The sequence below is a fragment of the Cimex lectularius genome, unplaced genomic scaffold, assembly GCF_000648675.2.
Source record: "Cimex lectularius strain Harlan isolate CLEC.00 unplaced genomic scaffold, Clec_2.1 scaffold418, whole genome shotgun sequence".
In the NCBI taxonomy this organism is placed as follows: Eukaryota; Metazoa; Arthropoda; class Insecta; order Hemiptera; family Cimicidae; genus Cimex; species Cimex lectularius.
This window is the reverse complement of record NW_019393094.1, coordinates 119,495-143,542: the sequence shown is the minus strand read 5'-3', so window position 1 is coordinate 143,542 and position 24,048 is coordinate 119,495. Positions and strand designations below refer to the sequence as shown.

At 37.4% G+C, this 24,048-nt stretch overlaps 1 protein-coding gene across 1 annotated transcript in view; it reads left to right on the top strand.

Moving 5' to 3' along the window:
* The window catches only part of LOC106665034 (tyrosine-protein phosphatase non-receptor type 13-like), a 56,382-nt gene extending 32,967 nt beyond the window's left edge, over positions 1-23,415 (top strand). Inside the window, exons 4-18 of the mRNA XM_024229895.1 lie at positions 5,141-5,227; positions 12,172-12,296; positions 12,616-12,745; positions 12,847-12,945; positions 13,060-13,262; positions 13,331-13,469; positions 14,716-15,110; positions 15,176-15,267; positions 17,511-17,661; positions 17,733-17,848; positions 17,910-18,059; positions 18,128-18,251; positions 18,361-18,665; positions 18,743-18,886; positions 23,326-23,415. Of these exons, the coding sequence (XP_024085663.1) occupies positions 5,141-5,227; positions 12,172-12,296; positions 12,616-12,745; positions 12,847-12,945; positions 13,060-13,262; positions 13,331-13,469; positions 14,716-15,110; positions 15,176-15,267; positions 17,511-17,661; positions 17,733-17,848; positions 17,910-18,059; positions 18,128-18,251; positions 18,361-18,665; positions 18,743-18,876 (2,250 nt within the window). The 3' untranslated portion in view covers positions 18,877-18,886; positions 23,326-23,415. The remainder of the gene's footprint in view (positions 1-5,140; positions 5,228-12,171; positions 12,297-12,615; positions 12,746-12,846; positions 12,946-13,059; positions 13,263-13,330; positions 13,470-14,715; positions 15,111-15,175; positions 15,268-17,510; positions 17,662-17,732; positions 17,849-17,909; positions 18,060-18,127; positions 18,252-18,360; positions 18,666-18,742; positions 18,887-23,325) is intronic.
* The last annotated feature ends 633 nt before the right edge of the window (positions 23,416-24,048 follow it).

Genomic DNA, 24,048 nt, shown 5'->3' with positions numbered 1-24,048 from the left:
GAATTCCTTCATTTTTTTTCTTCACGTCAGGAAATACCACTTCTCAATGATGGATTTTCAGTTCAAAAAATGTAATTATTAGGATCTATCATCTAAAACTTCTAGAAAATTCCAAAGGTGGGGTTGAGATGGGAAGTTACTGACTTAACACTCCTCTGAGTTTTGCAAGGAACGTTTGAAAAATGGCCAAAAGGAGGGAAAGTTCAAAAGGTGGGGTTGGGATGGGAAGTTAGTGTCCGAGTGGATCGAATTCACGATAGCTCAAGTGGTAGAGCAGCTGCGTATCGAGCCGAAGGTCGTGGGTTCGAATCCCGCTCGTGACACTGACTTTTTTATCTCAACCAACACCTTACATAAAAAGAATAATTAAAATGTTTTAAATATTAACACTAGTGCCTTGATGTACCCTGTTGACCGTTTCAGATCATTCTGGTCTGGTCTTGGTCATTTAGCTATCTTCAGTTGTTTTTATTTGTTATTCTCTCAACAGCGTCCTTGTTTTGGCCGATTTGAACATAGATTGCCAGAGAGGATGATCAGATATGGCCCAATCATAAAAACTTTATTGCCCGCCTTACATGGGGCGGCTACGGACGTCTTATAACCGATTACAATATTTTTTTGGTTAAACAACTGGTTTTTTTGCCTGTGGGCTCCAGTTGCAGACAAACATTATTTCAAGTAATTCAAATAACATTTTTAAATGTGGTTTTCTGCCTTCTTTGTTTGTGTATTTCACGGTTATGATATATAAGTCGATTTTTCCCCGTACAAGAAGAATCAAGACATATCAAATTATATTAGTGAAAAACAAGAGCCATTTGGAATGCAATATTTTGAGAAAATCCAAATTTGTTTCCAAAATATTTGTACTCAGTGGTTTTTCATGGTGTGAAAAGCGATTATGAACTTTGTTTCTTGCTCAAAAATAATTTCCTTTTACATTTGTTAAGAGTCCATCCGTGCGCGAGCTTATTCGAGCTACATACTAAATATAATAAGCACATACTTTGTTATGTGACCGAGCGACATAGCAAAGTAGGTAAAATCATTTTTGCTTCTAAGCATTATATTTTAAGCGATATTCGTATTTAACACTCTGAAAAACCTCAGAGTATTGCTTCCTCAAAATATTTCCCTTCTATGTACTCAGATTTTAAAAAATCAGGATTGCCGGGGTTTTGAAGCTTATAAATTACAAATAATAATTTAAATTTGTCCTCGGTAAATCCATTTATAACTGGAGATAAGAAATAAAATGTTTGACGTGTTTTTGTTGATTTCATCCTCAATTTTCTCACGCATACTGTATAAAATTTAATAATTTTTTATATAAGCTGAAGAAAAAGCCATTTATCTTTTTCCAACGATTATAATAACGATAAATTTGGATAAAATACCGGAGGGTTTTGAATGACGAATGATTTGAACATTGGAGGGAAAAAATTACTCTCGGTTAATCCGACCCAAAAAATTTATATTTTTTATTCGAAAAAAAAGTATTTAGGGCTTAAGGGCCGTATATTTTGTATACATATAATCTCATTTAATACGTTCTGCACAGTATATTCTTAACCTACGCACAAAATCAAATCGACTGGTGTACCAACATAATAACTTTGATATTTTATTCATGCATAAACAGAAGCATGAACTTATCCTATGGAAAAAAAACTGTCGACATGAAATAGGATAAACTCAGCTTTCCAACGTATAACGTCGATATTGATAAAATTGAAAGGAGTTATGAATTTTTAAGTGGAACACATTAATGCGTTCTCATCAGTGAGAAAAAATTGACCTCAGCGAATCCTGTCCCAAAATGAATAAATATTTATTGTTGTGAAAATTAATGGTGTGCTTTAAAGAATCGCCTTTGTATTCCTTAAAAAAGACCAATTTCTTGGTCTGCTTTCTTTGGTTTTGCAACTTTTTATTTATTTAATTTCTTTTAATGCAATACGACATATTATTTTTTACGTATGACAAATAGGAGACTTTAAATTATAAAAAAAGAAAAAATTTTCCCTTGGCTAATTTGGCGCAAAAATGTATTTTTTATTGATATAAAATTTTTTTGAACTGTTTAAAACGAAGCCTGTTTTTTGTAATTCTTCTTCTGGATCTCTCCCTCCCTCCCTCCCCTCACGCTCCTCTCTCTCTCTCTCTCTCTCTCTCTCTCTCTCTCTCTCTCTCTCTCTCTCTCAATCTCTCTCTCTTCCCTCTCTCTTTTCCCCATCTCCCTTCTCTCTCTCCCTCCTCTCTCTCCCTCTCCCTCCTCTCTCTCTCACACCCTCTCTCTCCCTCTCCCTTCTCTCTCTCTCTCTCTCTCTCTCTCTCTCTCTCTCTCCTCTCTCTCTCTCTCTCTCTCTCTCTTTTTTTTTAAATTTTATACATATACAGGGTGTTCGACTACTCGTATTAAAAACTTTACCAGTAGATTCTGCATTCAAAAATGAACCAAAAGTCTTAATTAACATTGGTACGAATCTCAACTGTTTAGGAGTTATTTCACTTTTTCTGATTTTTTTAAGATTTCACAACCTTGCGTCAAATAAACAATGATAACTCCGAAACTCAAAGGTTTTGGACAAATACGTGGATACCTATGAAAACTACGTTAAATGTCCAATAAGATGTGATCAATCTGGTAAACGTTCGTGAAATAAGTGTTTTAGTAGCTAGAAATTTGACAAAATTACTATGGTGATTTCCAAACCTAGAGACTAGCAAATTTCAGAAAACGTCCTCCATTTAATATCCGTTTTAGTGGTGAAATTTCTTTTTTAATTACTGTTTTCAAAGTTGAAGAAATTGGTGTAGAAATGGAAAAAAACTATGGCTGATGGATTGTGTATCCATTGAAAAAATCCACCCAGAAGGTGAAAAATTTTAAAAAACTAAAACAAAAAACTTAAGGTAATTTTGAATGAATTTATTACACGTTTTTTTAATTTGGGTTCGAAACCAAAATAGTACAAGTGTTTACTTATTTTCTAACACTGCAACTTTGATTAACGAATTACTGTATTATTATTCTCCGGAATAAAAGTGTTTTAAGATTCAAAATGTTTTGAGTTTTCTATGTGATATCAAAATTAAAATACGTTCAATAAACTCAATCAACATGTCCTTAAGTTTTTTATTTTTTATTATTATTAATCTTTCCACCTTACCAATCCCTCAATCACGGTTTTTTCTTTTCCTTCAATGTCTTCGTCTTAGAAAAAAGTAATTAAAAAAGCAATTGCACCACTAAAACGGATACTAAATGGAGTTGTTTTGCAAATTTGAAAAAATAAATAAATTTCGAAGTTCTCGCTACTCAAACGCTTATTTCTGGAACGTTTCCATGTTTAGTATTGATCACATCTTATTGGAAATTAAACGTAGTTTTCAATGGTATCAATGGATTTGTCGAAAACCTTTTAGTTTTGGAATTATCATTGTTTATTTGAAGGAAGGTCGTGAAATCTTAAAAAATTTGAAAAAGTGAAATAACTCCGTAACTGTTGAGATTAGGGCCATAGTTAGTTAGGACTTTTTGGTTCCATTTTGAATGTAGAAAGTACTGGCAAAGTTGCAAAGTTTGTAACACGAGTTACCGAACATCCTATATAATCTTATTTAATGACTTTTACACACTACTTGTCTATCCTAAAACTACAGTTCGACTGATGTAGAATACAATGTATTTACAATTTTTTGTGTGTCTTTTTGCCTTCTAATCGGTTAGATCGCCAGTTGTCTAAAAAATTTTTGACCTAGTAACCAAATTGAATGGAAATAATTCAACAATTATTTTTGTTTTACTTTAAATTTTAGAGAGAAAATGAGTATAAACAATCCAAATATTAACGTGTGTAAATGTGTGATGATTAGTGACCATTAATCGATATTTATTTAGAAATCGTGAGATGCGGTCTGGTGTGATGTAGGTTTCAAAAAAACATTTTCATTATCGTGCCAACGTTTCAACACGCAAGAATGACACAATTACACGGAAGACAAACACTTTGAGTGAGTAGAAATACTTTGATTGAATATATAAAATATATTTTGCATTGTATAAATTCACTTTTCCACATCCAAAATGTAATTGTAATTTGGAAACAATGTTTGTAAATCCCAGGCCCTGAAGATGATCTCAATAAAGATCGAAACATTGGCACGAAAAAGAAAATGTTTTTCTGAAACCTACATCACACCAGACCGTATCTATAGTCTTATCTATAGACTTCTATAGTCCACCCATTTAATTCGGAAACAACTACTTTAGCAAAAAATGACCTTATTCATGTAATTATTCAGAAATCGTGAGATGAGGTCTGTTGTGATGGAGGTTTCAGAAAAACATTTTTTTTATCGTGCCAACGTTTCGATCTATATTGAGATCATCTTCAGGGCTCAAAGTGTTGTCTTCTGTGTAATTGTGCCATTCTTGCGTGACGTGGCACTCTCAACACGACACGCAAGAATGGCACAATTACACAGAAGACAGACACTTTGAGCCCTGAAGATGATCTCAATAAAGATCGAAACGTTGGCACGAAAAAGAAAATGTTTTTCTGAAACCTACATCACACCAGACCGCATCTCACGATTTCTAAATAAATACCAAATCTTAACTTTTGTAAATCTGGAATTAAGCATAATTTAAAAATGGATTCTTTGAGATCAATCATCTTGGTCCATTTGTATTCGCTATTGTAAGATGTAAAATTTAATCAATTTTGGGTTGTGAAGTTAAGTTTCGCTTTGGTTTGTTCCTTCATTATGAATTCTGAACCTAAGGAAAGCTAGTTGATGATCATCACACTGACTGGTTGTATACGTTGTGTACTTTTAGGGTTGTTTCTTTTTGAAGATCCTTATGAAATATGAATGGAGCAGAGATGATGTGATCTATAACGTTTAATCGGTGCCCCATTATAAAGCAGATAAGCGTGATGAAGATATTTCATTCTGTTGCAATATTAATCATGTTATTTTTTGTAAACGTACTGCTTGAGAAAAAAATCCCTTCTCGAAATGGACACACATAAGGCAAACTTTCTAGCATTTTGAAATTCGCAAAAAATTAAGTTGTTTTATAAGATGTTTCTAATGGTTTCATTTATTTATTTTTCTTTTGCTCCAGGTTATTTCCGCATACTGCAGAGGTAGAAAGCACACGAAGCCGCTCTCTCACGTCGTTATGGATATGTATTCTCAGACGGTGGGCCATGTAAGTAATGCATATTTAAATTTAAACAAGAATTACGTCCCTGTCATCAAACAACCATGCATAGAATCATTTGCATTTAATATGAATGCCATTTTCAGAATGCAAACAAAATTATAATGCTACGAATAATTCGTTCTATATAAAATGAAAACTTTTTTTTTACAAATGCAACATGGTGGGAAGGGCCGGATCAATTGAACGGACAATTCCTCAATTAAACTGCTCTCTTACCGCTTTTCCTTACTCGATCTTTCCTTTTAAAGAAAGTACTTTCTGACGTCAGAGGTGAGCATAGAAGTGCTGTGTATTTGTCTTTAAGTTTATTGCTATGAGCCCTAAAGGAATCGGATGATCCGTTTGTTTGAGAACGTATTGCGGACTAAAAGGCTCCCTCACGAGCCCTGAGGATATTTTACGTAAGGTCTATTTGTTTTATACTTCAAAAAGTTGTATAAAACATGTACAACATAAAAACATAATTTGAGTCAAAGCTGTTTCATATTAGGCAATATTCGATAGCTTGTTCTTAACAAGTATTGGTTTTTTAATTGATTGTAAGTAGTTTTACTATAAAAAATGTAACGATCCAAGTATAATTTTGTATTAAAAACACTGCTTTTTTTAAATAGTTTAAATATATTAGTAATAGCTCCAAAGTCTTGATGTAGGTATCCTTGAAAGCTTGACCCCAAGATTCGCAGCCTTCTGGCTTATTGTATTTAATAGTTCCTTAGTTCAAGGCAATCTATTCGATCATTCTCTTCTTCAAGGAGTACTAGGTTATTAACTGTCATGGTCCCTTGGTTTTCTTTGTATCCCAGATTATATCTCCGGCTTCGCATTCGAAGGTAAGATGGGTGATAGTTTCTCCCTCCTCATTGCATAACCTACAAACGTGGTCATCATTGAATGTACCCATGTTATACAGGGTGTCCTTTTTAGATGGCCCGGCTGAATTTCTCTTGAACCAATGAACGCTATAAAAAAATACGTATTTAACATTTTTTAGTCTAGTTTCAAATTTTTACCTTTTGTTGGAAATTTATACAGAGTAACTCAGGCCTAGTTCATATTCAAAATTTCAAATACGACCCTATACATCCGGACACATTTTATAGGACGTTTTACGCTGATAAAAATGGTGCAATCGTATTTCAAATTGGTCAAGAAAAGACAAAGTTTGGCAAAAGGTTTGAATACTTTCCGTCACTCTCATTACATTTCTCCCAACGTGAAGCAGCACTTCACTCACTCTGAATAGAAGTTTTAGTCTTTATTATTAAGAAATTCTATAAACGAATTTTCTAATTAATTTTGATCAATAAATTTTTATTGTCGTAAAACATAGTTCAGTGTCTGAAAAAATGTCAGTCGGCAAGCGAGAGGTCTGGAGAATAAGGTGGGTGAGGCAGAAACCATTGCATAATATACAAACGTGGTCATCATTGAATGTACTCATGTTATTCAGGGTGTCCGTTTAGATGGCCCGGCTGAATTTCTCTTGAACCAATGGAATCTATTAAAAAAAAAAAAAAAAAAGTGTTTAATATTTTTTAGCCAAGTTTCAAATTTTTACCTTTTGTTGGAAAATTACACAGAGTAACTCAGGCCCAGTTCATATTCAAAATTTCAAACACGACCCTGTACATCCGGACACATTATATAGGATGTTTTACGCTGAAAATAATGGTGCAATCGTATTTCAAATTGGTCAAGAAAAGACAAAGTTTGGCAAAAAGTTTGAATACTTTCCATCACTCTCAGTACATTTGTCCCAACGTGAAGCAGCACTTCACTCACTCTGAATAGAAGTTTTAGTCTTTATTAGTAAGAAATTCTGTAAAAGAATTTTCTAATTACTTTTGATCAATAAATTTTTATTGTTACAAAACATAGTCCAGTGTCTGAAAAAATGTTAGTCGGCAAGCGAGAGGTCTGGAGAATAAGGTGGGTGAGGCAGAAACTCATAACTAAGATCCAACTGTTTCCGTGATGTCACATGTTAGACATGTGGCCGAGTGTTTTTTTTAACAGAATCGGCCTTTTCCGATTGACCAAAGATGGCTTTAGTAATATCAATTTCTGGTTCGTTGCTTCAGTTTGATTGCATTTCGGCATTGATTGTTTCGCCAGGAATCAAGAAGCTGTAGTAAATCAGCCTCCTCCAAAGAAGCCCTCTTAGGAGTCACCACCTTTTTTTTTGACAAATTGGGGTCTAGAAAATGACGTGCTGCTTCTCCTTCATCAAGCCAATGTCCAATGTCTGCTGTTTTCATAGGGAATCCACTTTTCATCACAAGTAACAATTCTATCCAGAAAAGATGCGTTTCTGTTTCGGCAAAGAAGTGTTGCGCAACTTCATTACGGTGATTTTTTTTCCAGTTCCAAACTCATTCGTACTCACGTTCATTCTTAAATACTTTCTCTCCTAATTAGGGTGGTGGAGTACTTGATAGTCCTGTATCACCCTTTACACATATACAACTAACTCAATTGAGGGTCGAGGGAGAACTAAATAATCCACCATCACCCCTCTCACATCTCACATTCACGCTAATAAATACAATCACTCTCAACACAAACAACTATTATTACTATATACATTACAGCAACCCCGTTTCCTCCAAGAGTTGAAACAGAGGAACCAAACACTCACTGCCGTGCTCAAGCAAAATTCTCAAATCAGGTGACCATTCATGCACATTCGTTGTATGGAGCTAAGGAGTTGCACCCTTGGCAACATATCGGACACATCGTGCAACCTTTCTCTGCTGGCTATTGTCCTTTGTCCCCATATACAACTCGACATTTATTTTATAATACTTCCAGCCAGTTTGGATGAAGACCCCATATATCGCACTCAGGGGCCTTTTGATATTAAAATACGCTCTTTCATTCTCAATACACATTGTCCAATGCTATGGCAACTTCTCTATACTTTCTGAATAAAATTTTGAGTGTAAGATTCAAAGATCCAACAGGTTTCCTATTGTCACATGCGAGACATGGACTGAGCGTTGTCGTTTAATTGTCCTTTTCCGATTGACCAAAGATAGCTTCACTAATGCTAATTTCTTGTGCATTGCTTTAATTTTACAGCAATACATTTTGGCATTGATTGTTTCACCAGGATTCAAGAAGTTGTAGTAAATCAGCCCAAATGAAGCCTACCAAAGAGTAACCATCACCTTTCTTTGCTGAGTTGGGGACTTTGGAATGTTGCTTATCCTTCCCTGCTGTTATCGTAGAGAATCCACTTTTCATCACAAGTAATAATTCTATCCAGAAAAGATTCGTTTCTGCAAAGTAATATGCTACCTTCATAATGATAATCTTGCTGTAGTTTAATGCATGAGGAATCCAACTTTTGAGCTTTTTCACATTTCCAATTCTCTTAAGCTTATCAGCGACAGCCGATTTGCTAACTGAAAGATTCTCCGGAAGTTCTCGAGCAGTTGTTATGAGATTTTCTTCGACCATTGCTCGCAGAATATCATCGTCTAGGGAAGAAATCCTTCCACGACCTGTTTTGTCGTCAAGGTGAAAATCGCCGTTTTGGAATTTTTTAAACCATTTCTGAACAGTGCTCTCACTTACACTGCCACCGCCACAGACTTCATTGATGTTTCTGGCCGTTACGCGAAAATTACACGAGTTGACATCTTAATAAAGACTGAATTATTTCCAAGTAACGAAATTCTACTGAGGTAAACAAACATTTTTTGGAAGAGGATTAAAAATTTTGGCATTCATACAAAAGAATAATCCATCAAATAGTTTAATATATAGAGGGGTAATTGAAAGAAAACATGAAAAGCTGTATTATTTTCCGGACCACCCAATAACTACCGATTTGTACCAGTCAAGGCGTTGTTCAAAGACTGACAAAAATAAAACACTATCTTTAATAGGTAAAATAGCAATCGTACGAATGCAATCCAATTTTCCGATTAAGCAGTAAAAGCATTTATTAAAAACAAAGTCAAATTCACGTATTAGACAGACACAATTGAAATCCTTCGATGGAACCTATTTTTTTAATCCAGTATGGTTAATTATTTTCTTGTCGGCATAAACAAAAACAATATTACTGTAGTAAAGCCTTCCTATTAACAGTAATCCTTTAAACTACTGACTTCTCATTTACTACCTGACAACCTACCAAGAATTTGAAGCTACGGTGGTCAAGAAGCTTATTTTGTCTGTACTGGTATTCTTTTTGTTAATAAACTACCCTAAACCGTGAGCGGCTACCCCACGGGTTTTTCATTTTTAATTTTGTTTAGCGAAATTACCGAGTTTGTTGCTGACGAACGCTTTACAATCGAATATTCAGAGATGTTTTCAAATAATGCAAAACTGATGTGTTACGGGTGTAAATTTGTAGACTTATTTTCTGAGTAAAATTGTGATGAAGGAAATGCCCTTTTTCTCTTTATAAAGATTCCGAGTTGGGTTTGTTATATCCACTGTGGATTAAATGGGGCCGAATCTTATTTACTTAATTAGAAGAAATCACTGTTAAATATTACGAGCAAGTCGATTTATTTAATTTCCAGCTTCGACTTTGTTCATTAAACGAAAAAGGGGGTTGGATGTAAAAGGGTTGATTTGTTCTCCGACTTCTCAAGTGAAAACATTTCCGTTTCTGCAGAAATATAATCACGAACTTGAAAACAACAATATGAAAGGACTGACCCGCAAGAGTTTACTTTCCTTCAAAGAATTATCATGTGATAATTTCACTGTTTATAATTTTTCAGATTTAACTGAGAAATAAACGTTTACATTTTTTATACTACCCAATCATCTAGTGCTGTGGTTGCATAGTTTATAGATGGAATCAATATTGAGAACATTATGAATAGAGTGAGCCATAATCCAGCATCACCATCATAATCCAACATCTTCAATCAAATAATGATGATTGGTTTCTATCCCTCTCATTGTAAAAACTCTAAAGTTTAACTCATTTTAAAACCAGGCAAGTCCCCTTACGATTCAAATAGTTACACATCTATTAGACTACTTAACTCTGTTAGCAAGATATTCGAGCGTGTAATGCTCACCAGCATAGCTGCTGCTTTCCTATATGAAAACAGCATTTTGCCGAGCAGTTTGGTTTTAGGCCAAGGCTATCTACCACTCTGCCAGGATAGTAGATGACATAATGCTAACATTTAATGTTCGAAATCATACTGGCATGGTTTTGATAGCTGTCCAAAAAGCCTTTGACATTGTTTGGCATAATGATTTAGTCAGGATGATGGAATATAGCTTCCCTCCCTACATAATAAAAATACTCCAATCTCCTATTCAGACAATTCCTAGTAAATTTTTGATCATCAATTTCCCAACCGAGATTGGGATACAACACCGTTTGTGTTCTTCAAGGCTTTACCCTTGGACCCATACTGTTTCTTGTATATTTTAACAAAATATCCAGAAGCAATGGCTTTCAGCAAGCATAGACCTTTGCTTTATAAAAAGATTCTATTTGAAAGTGTAACTTTGTCATGGACTGGACTAAGTCTTGGAGTGATATTAGAACGTAAACTTATTTTCACTCCCCATGTTGGTGATAAAGTGAACAAGGTTAAAACGGCTAACCATGTACTTTTCCCATCCGGTCTGTCGCCTGCCAATAAATTTTTCCTGTTCAAGGTGGTGGTCAGCCTGGTCCTGTATGTGTGACCCTCCTGGAGTCTCACATGCAGGACTAATGTCGCGAGGCTGCAGGTCATTCAGAACAAGTTTTTGAGGTTTGTTGCTTGTCACAGACTATAATACACGCATATCGGAACTGAGACACACACAATAAGACAAACACTTTGAAAGTTCATAATGCATCAGAGATGCAACCACTAAATTTTTCAAGCAATGTGAAGTTATTACAATCTGCTCCCAAATGGGCAATTATTGCTTGGATAGCAGGTACATGAACAGGAGAATAAAGAACGTTCTCATAACTTGGCCATGATAGCTGGGGTTTTTAATCTAATATTTTTCTCCCAATAGAAATAATGTCATGAAATAATAAAAATTTGGTTATAATTTAACAGTTGGAGAGAACTGTCACTAGTCTGCAACTCCATTAAACCATTGCATTATAATGTATATAAAAAAAGGCAAAAAGAGTGAAAATTAGAAAGGTTGTAGGTTGAGATGAGTAGGCATCTAAAGTCTGAATGGAATTAAAACAGACAGAGAAAATTACTCACTGTGTAATCTCAAAGTAATGTTATTCTTTAGTGGTTCCTTTCATTATTTTTTCCTTGGTCGGTTTGGTGTAGTTGTTAATTTCATTATTTAAAAAAAAGCATTTATAAATCATAAACATTGCTATTATCAATACGACAAAAGTCATGATTGATTTATTCTCAAGTCATATTTTGAATAATTAATTAATTTGCAAACCTACTGTTGGCCTGTGAGAATGAAATTCCAACTGGTTTCATCTATTAGAAATGATCATCGCAGAAAACATTAAATTAAATTAAAATAAATGTTTTCTGCTACAATTAATTAAGGTTTTTAGTTGAGACAAAAAAGTCAATGGCACGAGCGGGATTCGAACCCACGATCTTCGGCTGCATATGCCGCTGCTCTACACTTGAGCTATCGTGACCTCAATCCACTCGGACCCGAACTTTCTATCTCAACACCACCTTACCAAAAGGAGGGAAAATTCAAAAGGTGTGGTTGAGATGGGAAGTTAGTGTCTGAGTGGATCGAGGTCACAATAGCTCAAGTGGTAGAGCAGCGGCGTATCTAGCCGAAGATCGTGGGTTCGAATCCCGCTCGTGCCATTGACTTTTTTATCTCAACTAAAAACCTTAATTATTTGTACCAGAAAACATTTACTTTTCTATTTTGTTTTGTTTTTGTTTATTATATACTTTACCTAGAATTATTCACCATTTGAAATTATAATTTTTTTCCAGACAAATATCGATACCAAAACAAGCCCAAGGGTTAGCAATGGCCCATCTGCAAATGGCTCTGTTTTGTCCACTCCAAAATCCGAGAAAACGATTTCACCACAAGTTAAACCAAATCAGGATAATGAGTAAGTTCACTAGAAATATTTCTAAGAATAATGTTAATACTAATTATTATGAGGTAGTATTTTAGTATTTTGTGGCAATTTTTTTTTTTTTTTTGTTTCCCAAGTTCCTCTTCAATAATTTCTCACCCAGCTTATTTGCACTTAACCGTTTGAATAGCATCAAATCAAATTCAAATATTTGTTAGATTTGATTAATCCTAATAATACTCCTTGGTGAAATACTAAAACCCATCTAGTAGGGATACCAGGCAGATTCACCACTTTGCAGATTATTTCACAATTATTCAGATTTTCCGCCCAACTTAACTTTTATTTTTAGTGTTACCACTACATTCTACTCCAAGCCTATTAATGGGACAAAATACTGTGGGCCAAACACTTTCATCGGGCCGGAATTCATCATCAGGGCCTCAGACCCGACCGGATTAGTACATATCGGAGATATAAAGGTGAGCCATTAAAATTGATTTAGGATTTAATGCATATTAAAAAAAACATGCAACCATAAAAGCAAAATAATTAATTTATTAATTTAACGCATTTTTTGTAGGCTGCATCTAAGAGGAAAGTTCTTGTTGTACTTTTAAATGGGCAGATACTTGAAATAACATGTGATCCGTCTAAAACTACATTTGCTGATATTTTTCAGGTAAGAAATATAAATTTTCAAATTGAATTAGTTTAGATTCAAACTTACACAACATGCAAAACTTACTTGTTAGTTAATAAACAATTTTATTTTTCAAAAATTTAACTTTTGTAGATTGTGACTTCAAGGGAAGGCTTAGATCATAGTGTTACTCTTGGATTGGCCTGTCTGGTGTCCGATGACTTTGTCTTTCCCCCAGCTGAGTTTAAATTATCCAAAGTAGCCCCTGTAAATTGGTCAAAATCTAGATCTCAACCTCCCCCTTTTGTAGTATATCTTAGGTTTAGACTCTACCTGCCATCGTTGAGGGGATCTAGGTGAGAAACTTTACTTTAAAATGTCTATTATCGTCTATAGCTGATGTTTACTTATGTTTTGTTACAAGGTCATGGAAATGGAAGCATTTGCTTTATCTCCAGCTACGGAAAAGCCTTTTGGATCGACATCTCAGGGCAGAGAAACAACAACTCCTGACTTTGGCTGGGTTGGCTCTGCAGGCTGAATTCGGTGATTATTCACCATCGGTTTGTACTCATTTGATTAATTCACCATGCTTAAGCATTTTAAAATTATATTTATCTGCTGAATCATTCAACTCTATCTAGAACAATTAGCAAAGAAATGATTTTTTGGGGCTCTAGGGGGGGGGGATGTCAGCTAAGCCAATTCAGCACCCAATGCATGCAATTCCAAACCCATTTGTACTCACATTCATTCTTAAATACATTCACTCCTATTTACAAACCTCTCATTTAATTAGGGCAGTGGAGTACTTGATATTCCTCCATCACCCTTGATATATATTACACAATTACTAGGTATAACCCTTATATGTCTAAGCAGTCATTAATTATTTCAATTAATTTTCATCTCAACGAAAACCAGGTCTAACTTGTTTCAATAAGGTACACACTTGGGTTTGTTTCCTTCCAAACACAATTCATGGCAAATTTTGCTGACATTACTTTCTGTCGTAAAAACGAGGGAAAACCCAAAAGGTGGAGTTGAGATGGGACGTTAGTGTCCATGTGGATCGAGGTCACAATAGCTCAAGTGGTAGAACAGCGTATCTAGCCGAAGATCGTGGATTCGAATTCCGCTCGTGACACTGACTTTTTCATCTCAACGAAAAACCTTAATTAATTGAAATATATTAATTGATCAAGCGGACCACTAAAACTAGTGAATAAAGTAAAATCTTAATTTCTGTAGTCACAAAATATTTAGTTATAATTAGTAAATTCGCTAGTTTTGTGGTCCGCTTGACCAATTAATATCCTACAGTTAATTAAGGTTTTCAGTTGAGATAAAAAAGTCAATGGCACGAGCGGGATTCGAACCCACGATCTTCGGCTTGATACGCCGCTGCTCTACCACTTGAGCTATCGTGACCTTGATCCACTCGGTCACCAACCTCCCATCTCAACAACACCTTTTGAATTTTCCTTCCTTTTTGCCATTTTTCAAATGTCGTGTAATCAATTTGATTCTCGGCACCAAATGAAATGGCCACGGCGGCGTATCAAGCCGAAGATCGTGGGTTCGAATCCCGCTCGTGCCATTGACTTTTTTATCTCAACTGAAAACCTTAATTAATTGTAATATAATTAGTAACTTCATTTTTCCTGAAAATTTTGTTGTTTCAACATGATTTTACTTTCATCCATCAATTATATTAGTCTTTAATCATCAGGAAAAATGTACTTAATTTTTGATTTTTGATTTTCAACTTCGTTTTACTAATAATTTGTTTATATACATGGATTGTAGGCGAATGGCGATAAATATTTTCTTCTTGAGCACTACATGCCTGAGGGAGAAGGAACTGAGTTGGAGCTGGAGACTCTGCACAAACAGAGATCAGGTCTCGATCCTGGAAGAGCAGAAGAAATGTTTATATCTCTCGCCATGACCTTCACCGAGTATGGAACGCACTATTTGACATCTCATTTGGTGAACAAGGAAGGTTCTACGACTGAAATGTGGGTTGGAGTGAACTCCAAAGGGGTGATACTCTGTTACAAAAGAGACTTTACTATTAGCATGGTCAGAAAGAGCCACTACGTATTCAACTGGCCTGATATCAAAAAGCTGTCTTACTCTAAACATATCTTTGAAATTGTATCTGCCGATTCAAAATACAAGCTTAAATTGGATTCAAATAAGTAAGATATTTGATCAATCGTTTATTTTTTTATTTAATGAATAAAAAAATTTAATTGATGTTTAGGAGTTTATATTTATTTCGAATGGCATGGCTGCACCATAAATTTTTTATGAAGTTGACTAATGAGTACACCACGCTGCAAAGTCTTGCTGAAGGTGAGTTTTTTGAAATGTTAAATATATTGTACAGGCTGGATACAGGGTACTTCCGAGTAGCGACCTCGGCCCAATACTATACTCTGCGTGTGTTACTGATATCCCTGACACCACTGTCCTAGCATACACTGATGACACTGCTTATCCTCTCACTCTGACCCTGCCATAGCTCACTGAACTCTCCTACTCTTATATTCCATTGAACAATGCTTCAAAAACTGGTGAATCAAACTACACAAGTTCCAAAACAACATTTACCGTTTGTCGCATCACTCTACCTTCAATCTTTTATAACCTCACCCTCTTCCAACTGAAAGCATCGTCCGCTACCTAGGGCTGTATCTACACAAATAACACCTGGAATCCCCATACACAACTTAATAGGTTAGAATGAAACCAACGATTACTTAAAAGACTACTAGAAAACAGATCTGAACTCTCCCGCTTGAGACCATAATACTCATATATACTGCCGGACAAATTTAACGCACCACTCAATGTATTTAGTTTAAAATTAAATCCTTTATCTTTATACATTACTTACAGGCAATTTGGAACTATCGAAGTCAAAATAAACAGTAAATAATGGTTTATGTATTTCCTTTATTTAATTTTGTACTGATTAATTCCATTTGCACAAAATATAGCATATCCCCTTCCATTCTGCTTTGCCTAAAATCGCTTTCAGTTAATCTTTTTACTTTGTTTCATTTGATATTATTTTTATTCTTAACCTTTTTCAATGGCTCTAATCAAGCATTTGAGTGAGTATGACACTGTCGGGGTCATAATATTATTTATGTCAAAAAGTAAGATTTTTATACTTTGAAGAACCCCAAACTGTCCTGAACTAGATATTGAAAGAACAAACATCCCTTGGAATCCCCATGTCAGCAAAGTCAAGTACCTGGGAGTAAACTTTGACCAAAAGGTGACCTGGAATACCCATATAAACAAAAATGATAATGAAGGATATGTTCAACTGGGTTTACACCCTGATTAGAATTGGCTATTCTCTAACACAAGGAAGGGAATTAGGAGGCTGATAGGTATTCTGACGGGCCACTGCCCACTGAGAAGACACCTCTTTGTAATGGGTATCCTACCAGATCCCTTTGCGAAATAAAAGAAGAAACGGCAAGGCACTAACTTGCAGAGTGTGATAGGTATGCTAGGTCTAGGTTTGGAATCTTTGAAGGAGAGGACATCACCAAATTACTCCCCGAGATTAAATGGTCCAAAATCTTGGGGTTTGTGAACAGGTCCAAGAGGTTTATGGTTTATGGGTATGAGCTGGGGTGGAGACCATCCATAATGACCTAAATGTTCCTTTTTAAATTAAGTTGTAAAATCCAGCTACAAAAAATTCCACACTATCTTCCGATCTCACTCTTATCCCTATGTACATCAACTTTCCTCCTGATCTCTTTTCGATAATCCTTGACCTTTAAATAGACAGTGGTACCCCGACTCTCATAGGGTGCAAATTATTCATTAACTTTCAATTAATTAAGATTTTTAGTTCAGATAAAAAATCAGTGTCACAAGCGGGTTTCAAACCCATGATCTTCAGCTAGATACGCCGCTACTCTACCACTTGAGCTATCGTGACTTCGATCCACTCGGGCACTACCTTCCCGTCTCAACCCCACCTTTTGAATTTTGAAAAATGGCAAAAAAGAGGGAAAATTCAAAAAGTGAGGTTGAGATGGGAAGTTGGTGTCCGAGTGGATCGAAGTCACGATAGCTCAAGTGATGGAGCAGCGGCGAATCTAGCTGAAGATCGTGGGTTTGAATCCCGCTCGTGACATGTGACTTTTTTTATCTCAACTAAAAACCTTAGTGAATTGTAATGATTTAATTGGTCAAGCGGACCATGAAAACTAGTGAATTTAATAAGTTAAAATGAAGTATACTTCACTAAAGCTCTCAGTGGCCATTTCATTTGTCGCCAAGAATCAAATAGATTACACGACATTTGAAAAATTGCAAAAAGGAGGGAAAATTCGAGAGGTGAGGTTGAGATCGAAGTTAGCGTCCTCATCTGATATTAATTGGTCAAGCGGACCACGAAAACTAGTTAATTATTAATTAATGAAGTTTGATTTAGGAGTGCTATTATTGGATAACTTCTCGACCTCATTATATATGGAATATATTGTGCAAAGCTTTGCACAGGTTGTTGCTTTATAAATTACTCAATTTAAAAAAAAGTTAATTCAAAATGCAATTTTTTTGTCTAGAATTTGGCCAAAAAGGGAAAGAGTTGAGCAAAAGTGTGTTACATGTTTCTCCAGAGGGTAAGAGAACTGAACTGAGCGCGTTGAGAAGAGCAGCAAGCCTTTTAAGTCCGGATCGCGCCATATTCAGAGGCAAGACTACAGCTCATTGCGGGTAAATTGAAAGACAAATTTTCATAAATGCAAATCTACAATTTGACTGATTGTACACATTTGTTTGACCAGAAAGAGCAACAGGAGTGAAAGCTGCAGAGAAACTAGAGTATCGACACCACAATCAGGTCATACTCCACTGCTTAGAGGCTCTCCAATAAATTACAGAACACCCACCATGTCCCATGGTACTGAAAAATTAATATTTATTTATAGGATAAAATCACAGTTTGGACTCTTGATTTCTAGATGATCTGACATCAAGAGGTACTTGTGCGAGAAGAAGGGTGCTAATGGGAACTCGGGCAATTTATACAAGTTCTCACCATGATGTTCGAGCTGCTTCCCAACTGGAATTTGATCCTACTCCTTCACCACTTCCAGAAGCTTATGTTTTAAGTAAGCTGCTAGCACGTTATGCCATAGTAAATTAAAATTTCTTTATTAAATCAATTTGTTATTTGCAGACACTAATATTAAGTCCGATGATGATAAATGTATGACTGACTTTTATGAAACAATAAGTGAATCACTTGCAGAGAAGTTCAGTAAAGGAGAATTTATAAATGATAGAGTCATAACTACAGTCAGGTAGTTATTATTACCTATTTGTTCTATTTTTAATACAGATTGCCATAGTTTGTGATAAAACCTTTCGTATGAATCACTTATATCGTTTTTTTGTAAATTTGTATTTTAGAATTAATAGGGGTACTGATGGGAGCTTAGGTTTAAAAGTTGTTGAGGGCAGAGATGGCCATGCCTACATAATCTCAACAAAGAAGGGTACACCAGCTTATGAGTGCGGCTGGATTCACTCGGGAGACCAAATACAAGGTGTCGATGGGCACAACGTTCTGAATCTCCCTTACAAGCAGGTCCTCCAGAAAGTACTGAAAGCTGGGGATTCTGTCGAGCTTATTCTATCCCAGATAAACAACGGCCAGAGGACACCGCCAATCAGTAGTAATGCACCGTATGCCAATAAAGTCACCGACACGACAGGTCATTTTGAACTATTTTTTCTTTTATTTCAATATTATAATGTGTACATGTTTCTATAAATTAATTTTATTTTTCAGGCTTTGATTTGATGAGTGTGCTTCAGAAACCGATTGAAGAATCATATTTCAACGCAATAAGATATCAGACTGCGACTGAATCAGAGGAAAACATGATAATTACTGAATTGCCAAGGCCACTTTCTTATCTATAATTTTAAACTGGTATGAAAACTTAAAATAAAAAAAATTCAAAAAATTTACAATAAAACCCCCAGCTTTAATAGGGTCATGCTTCCATTATGCTTTTAATGTGATTAGGAATCTAATAGAACAAAACAAAAAATGTCTACACTCTTATTGCAGTAAATGCTGTTACAATTTTTTTAAACTTAAAAATTCCACATCTAAAAACAACACAATTACATACCATACAGAAATATATAAAGTTCACTTTGAATTTAGATCCATATTGGTCCTATCCGCAGATGTACGTACATACATACATACATGTGCCGAGTTGAGCCTGTTCTCTTCCCGTACAACACTGGCAATCCAGCTTTTGCTATTTACAATAAATTGCCAGTAAACTCGAGAATCACCCAACCTGGGTGTTGACAGTCTGGGAGACCTCAATCTTATCCATCCAGCCTCCAAAGTTGGTCAATTCAGCATCCAATGCATGCAGTTCCAAACCCATTCGTACTCATGTTCATTCTTTTTTTTTCTTTTTTTTGACAGAGGCATACGACAGCTTGGTCATTTCAGCCCCGAAGATTAGCAAAATATCGCGATCGATATTCCTCCATCTACCTGTTTTCTATAATAGACTACTCTAATTTGGGGTCGATGGGGTATTTTAAAAGTTTTCCACCGTAGACCCAAGTCACGCACGCAACATGAGGAGTGATCGAGATGCTACTTCACCATCAACCCTTCTCCATTCACACCAACATAAATTGATCACACTCATTCTGTTTGGTAGATGGAGTACTCGATATTCCTCCATCTACCTGTTCACTACAATAAACTCATCTAAATTGGGGTCGATGGGGTATTTTATAAAATTTCCGCTATCGGCTCAAGTCATACTCACAACCTGAGATGCGATGGAAAAGCTGCTTGGCCATCAGCCCCTCCCCATTCATACCAATAAATACATTCACTCATACAAGACACAGAAACACAAAACACATAACTTGACTTCTATATACAATAAAAAATTCCCAATTCCCTTAAAAAGCAGAATAGGCGATCCTGAAACTCGCTGCCGTGTCCAAGAACCCTCTTTAAATCTGGCGGTATGACTACTCGCGCCTTGAAGGGAGCCAAGGCACGACACGCTTCGACTATGTGGGACACATTAAGCAACCTTTCTCTGCATAACGGACACCTGCGGGGGGGGGGGATTGGCCCACCAGCAAGTGTCCATGTGTCAACCAAGTATGATCTATTCTTAATCTGGCAAGAACTAGTCCTTCTTTACGGCTCAGATCCTCGGGGGGCCATCTGCAGGTTGTGCACTTAACACGAAGGAGCCTCTCAGATGACCCTGCCCACTGACGCTGCCATTTATCCCCATCTTTTTTGCAGCTCGTGTTTAGCGTCAGAGAGCCTGATCGCGATGGTCCGGTTGGGAGGGTGAGACATTCCGGCTTTCGCCGCCATGTCTGCTCGTTCGTTACCCTCCAGGCCGATGTGTCCAGGTACCCAGACAACCACCATTTTTCCAAGGCGCACCAATTTGGCATTATTTCTAGCAAGAGCACGACCAGAGGGTCGACGGAGAATCCATCACACAGTGCCCAAACAGTGCTCAGAGAGTTGGTACACACGAGGAAGGCTGAACGCTCCTCGGTCCACACTGCCTCGAGTGCGTGCCAAATCGCGTACATTTCTGTCATGTATACGCTGCAGTGCGGAGGCAATGACCAAGACTTGGCCGCTCCCTTGCTATACACAGCACACGCCACACCATCATCGGTCCTCGACCCATCTGTAAAAATGAGACGAAAACCAGCCTATCTATTTTTAAGTTCATAAAACTTAGCTTTTTAGAGGTATGGCGGTGAACACGATTTGGGCAACTTCGACAGATCGTCACGGACGATTACGGCAGGAAGGTCCAGGGCAGTGTAAGTCTGTTACCCAGGCGACGCACCATCCCCAGGCCAGTCCAGCCCTCTCTAGGGCTTCACCGAAGCTAATCCCGAGGGGTCGCGTCCACGATCGAAGCGAGTCGTAGATTTCTCTGTACGGGCATTGAAGGGCCGCTCCAGCCAGAGGATGCCACGGCTTAGCCAAGAACCCAGCCGCATATCTGAGGGTGAGTCGTTCCCTCCACAGTTCGCGAGGCTACACCCCCAGCTCGCAGCTGAGGCTGGCCAAGGGGCTGGTCCTGAATGCTCTTGAGATTGCTCTCAGGCCCGGGTAATAGAGTCTACCGAGCCTTCTCAGTCGCGTTTTATGGGCCGAAGAATAGACCATACATCCATAAAAGATCCTCAAGCAGAACAGCGAGTCAAACATTTTTATTAGGGTCTCCCTATCCACTCCCCACCTAAAGTGACCAACAACTTCAACAGTGCGAGGGTTTTCTTACTCTTGACCTCAGTGGCGTCGATGTGTGGCCGCCATCTCAATTTCTCATCAAATAGGAGAACGAGGAACCTCACCGTCTCAATGTACCGTACGAGTACCCACTCAGACAGAGTTGAGGGGGACTATGCACCCTCCTCAGTCTGCAGAAGTGGACGCACACCGTTTTTGACATTGAGAAGGCAAATCCAGTTTCCTCGGCTCTCGCAGCCACTACGTCTCTTGCCGATTGCATCCTACTGCCGACCTCTGCCAGATCCTTACCTGAATGGTCATTGACAAAGAGCATTCTCCTTATCTGCGGAGGACGCCGTCAGCGATACTATTCACCGCAACCGAGAAAAGCACAACGCTCATCACAGAACCTTGAGGGATACCGTTCTCTTGGACGTAATCCCTAGAAAGAACGTTTCCCAGCCTGATTCAAAACCTATGGTTCTCCAGGAAACCCCGAATAAACCATGGCAATTTACCTCTTCAGTCCAAAATTGTGACATTTCCGAAGTATTGCGTATCTTCACGTAGTATTATATATTCGGCTACCTTCTCGAGGTCGAAAAACATGGCCGGAGCATGTTCTCTGTTCAGGAATGTGTCCTGAATGTCTCCCTCAAGAGCTGGCAAGCATGGTCTACCATCGAGCGATGCTTACAGAACCCCGCTTGGTACTGACTGTAAAATCCCTTTGTCTCTAGGTGCCAGGTCAGTTGACCGTTCACCATGGATTCCAGGATCTCACTCAAGCAGGTTGTCAACAAAATCGGTCTGTAACTCGTGGCCAGACTTGGGTCCCTACCTTTCTTGAGGATCGGTACAATGAGCGCTTCTTGCCAACAATCGGAGTACGAGCCTGAGTCCCATATGTTGTTGAATAATTCCAACAGTCGACACTTCGCACCATGGGGAAGGTGTTGAAGCATCTCATATGGGATACCGTCATACCCGGGGCTTCTGAATTCCGGGAGTGCCCAACACAGACTCCAGCTCCCCCATCGTCAGGGGCATGTTGTAGTGGTACTGTTCATCGGTTCCACCACTGAAATCAAGCCCAGTACGTTCCATCTCGGTTTTCCTGTGCCGGAAGCCCTCGGAATATGATTCAGAGCGCCAACTCCTCGGCAACATCCGAAGCCTCTGTCACACACCCCCAATCAGTAGTTAGTATCGGCTCCGACGGAGGTTTAAACCCGCCAGAGAGAGAGAGCTCTGACCTTGTCCCAGACCTCCCTGGTTGAAGTACGGTAGGTCATTTCCAACACATACTTCGCCAGGCTGTCCTTTTTTGCCTGGTTAAAGGTAAGTCTCTCTCCCTTACTCTTTTCATTTCAAAATCAGCCAGGTTCAGGCACGTCTACAACCATCACTCCACCAAAGAAACTCGGGGTCTACAAGAAGACGTCCTGGGGATCGCTCTGGATACGGCATTGTTGATCTCCCTCTCAAAGAGGAGGAGATCAGTGTCGACATTTCCCGTTAATTTGGGTACTGACACCATCGTGGAGAAAAGCTCCCAATCTGCATGCTTCAGATCCCACTTCTTGGGAGCACGATATATCCCTCTCGAGATGGAAGTCCTCAACACTATCGGGAAGTGGTCACTGTGATGGGGATCTCCCAATGGAGCCCACTCTACACGATTAGCCAGGGATAGTGAGGCTAAAGAAAGGTCGATTGCGCTAAGGTTACCTGTGCTAAAATCTATGTTCGTAGCAGCGCCTGTGTTTAGGAGGACCAGATTGGATTCACCAATTAGGTCCGCCATCTGTCTGCCTCTGTTGTCCTTTTTTTTTTTTTTTTTTTTTTTTTTTTTTTAAACTACTTCCAGTAAAATAAATTTTGCTGTTGCAGTTTTTGGCTTTTACAACTGATACCTTAAAATAGTAAAATAAGAGAACAATTGATTTTTTTACGTAATAAAGAAGTGGGGTGTGTTGTAAAGGTTTTGTACGGCTTCTTCACGTAGTCTTTTCTATTTATTGTTAAATCTTAAACAACTTGTTATTATGAGTGAGTTATTTTAAGTTAGTGAATGTTTTCTTGAAATAAAACTAATTTTTTGTTTTCAGTTGATGAAGAAAAATTAGTTCCTGTCCTAAAACCAAGAAAGAAAAGCAATTTTATAATGAAAACAAAAAAAGTGAATTTATACAATAGTGAAACATATGAAAAAAAGCTTTGTAGTGAGGGAAGTGATATACGCATTAAACCAAGTGCCATAGTACATAAAGATCATATTTCATTGAGCGATTGTTATAATTTTTCTTGTGCAAAATTTAATTTAAACGTTAACAACAGCTTCCCCATTAATAAAACACCATCAGATAATAATGTTGTGCCTAACCAATGGGAATCAACCGTTTGTAATGATGAAACCAAAAATATGTGCATGGGTGAAGAAGCAGTAGATTTAGATTTAGGAGGAAGCTTTACCAATAGTTTTTTAAAGTCTAGTGATAGCCTCGACAATAAATGTATTATAAATGAAGAAGACTCTTTTGGAGATGTTATGGATGGATTTGAGGCAAACACCGTCTCAAGGAACAAAGACTATTTGCTGTCAAAAAATAGCAAAGTACAAAGATACAAAAGCATGAAGGATTATATGCATTCCATGCTTTTATCTGAAATCGGCTCTGCAAGGTTTAATTTTTCTGTTGACGGAAGTGAAGACGATGTAAATACAGTAGGGTACAAATCCTTCGTGGGTTATTATAGTGAATATTTTGGTGTAAATAAATCTTTGTATAATAACAGTGTAATTGGTGCCAAGGGACAGAAAAAGCCTGAGG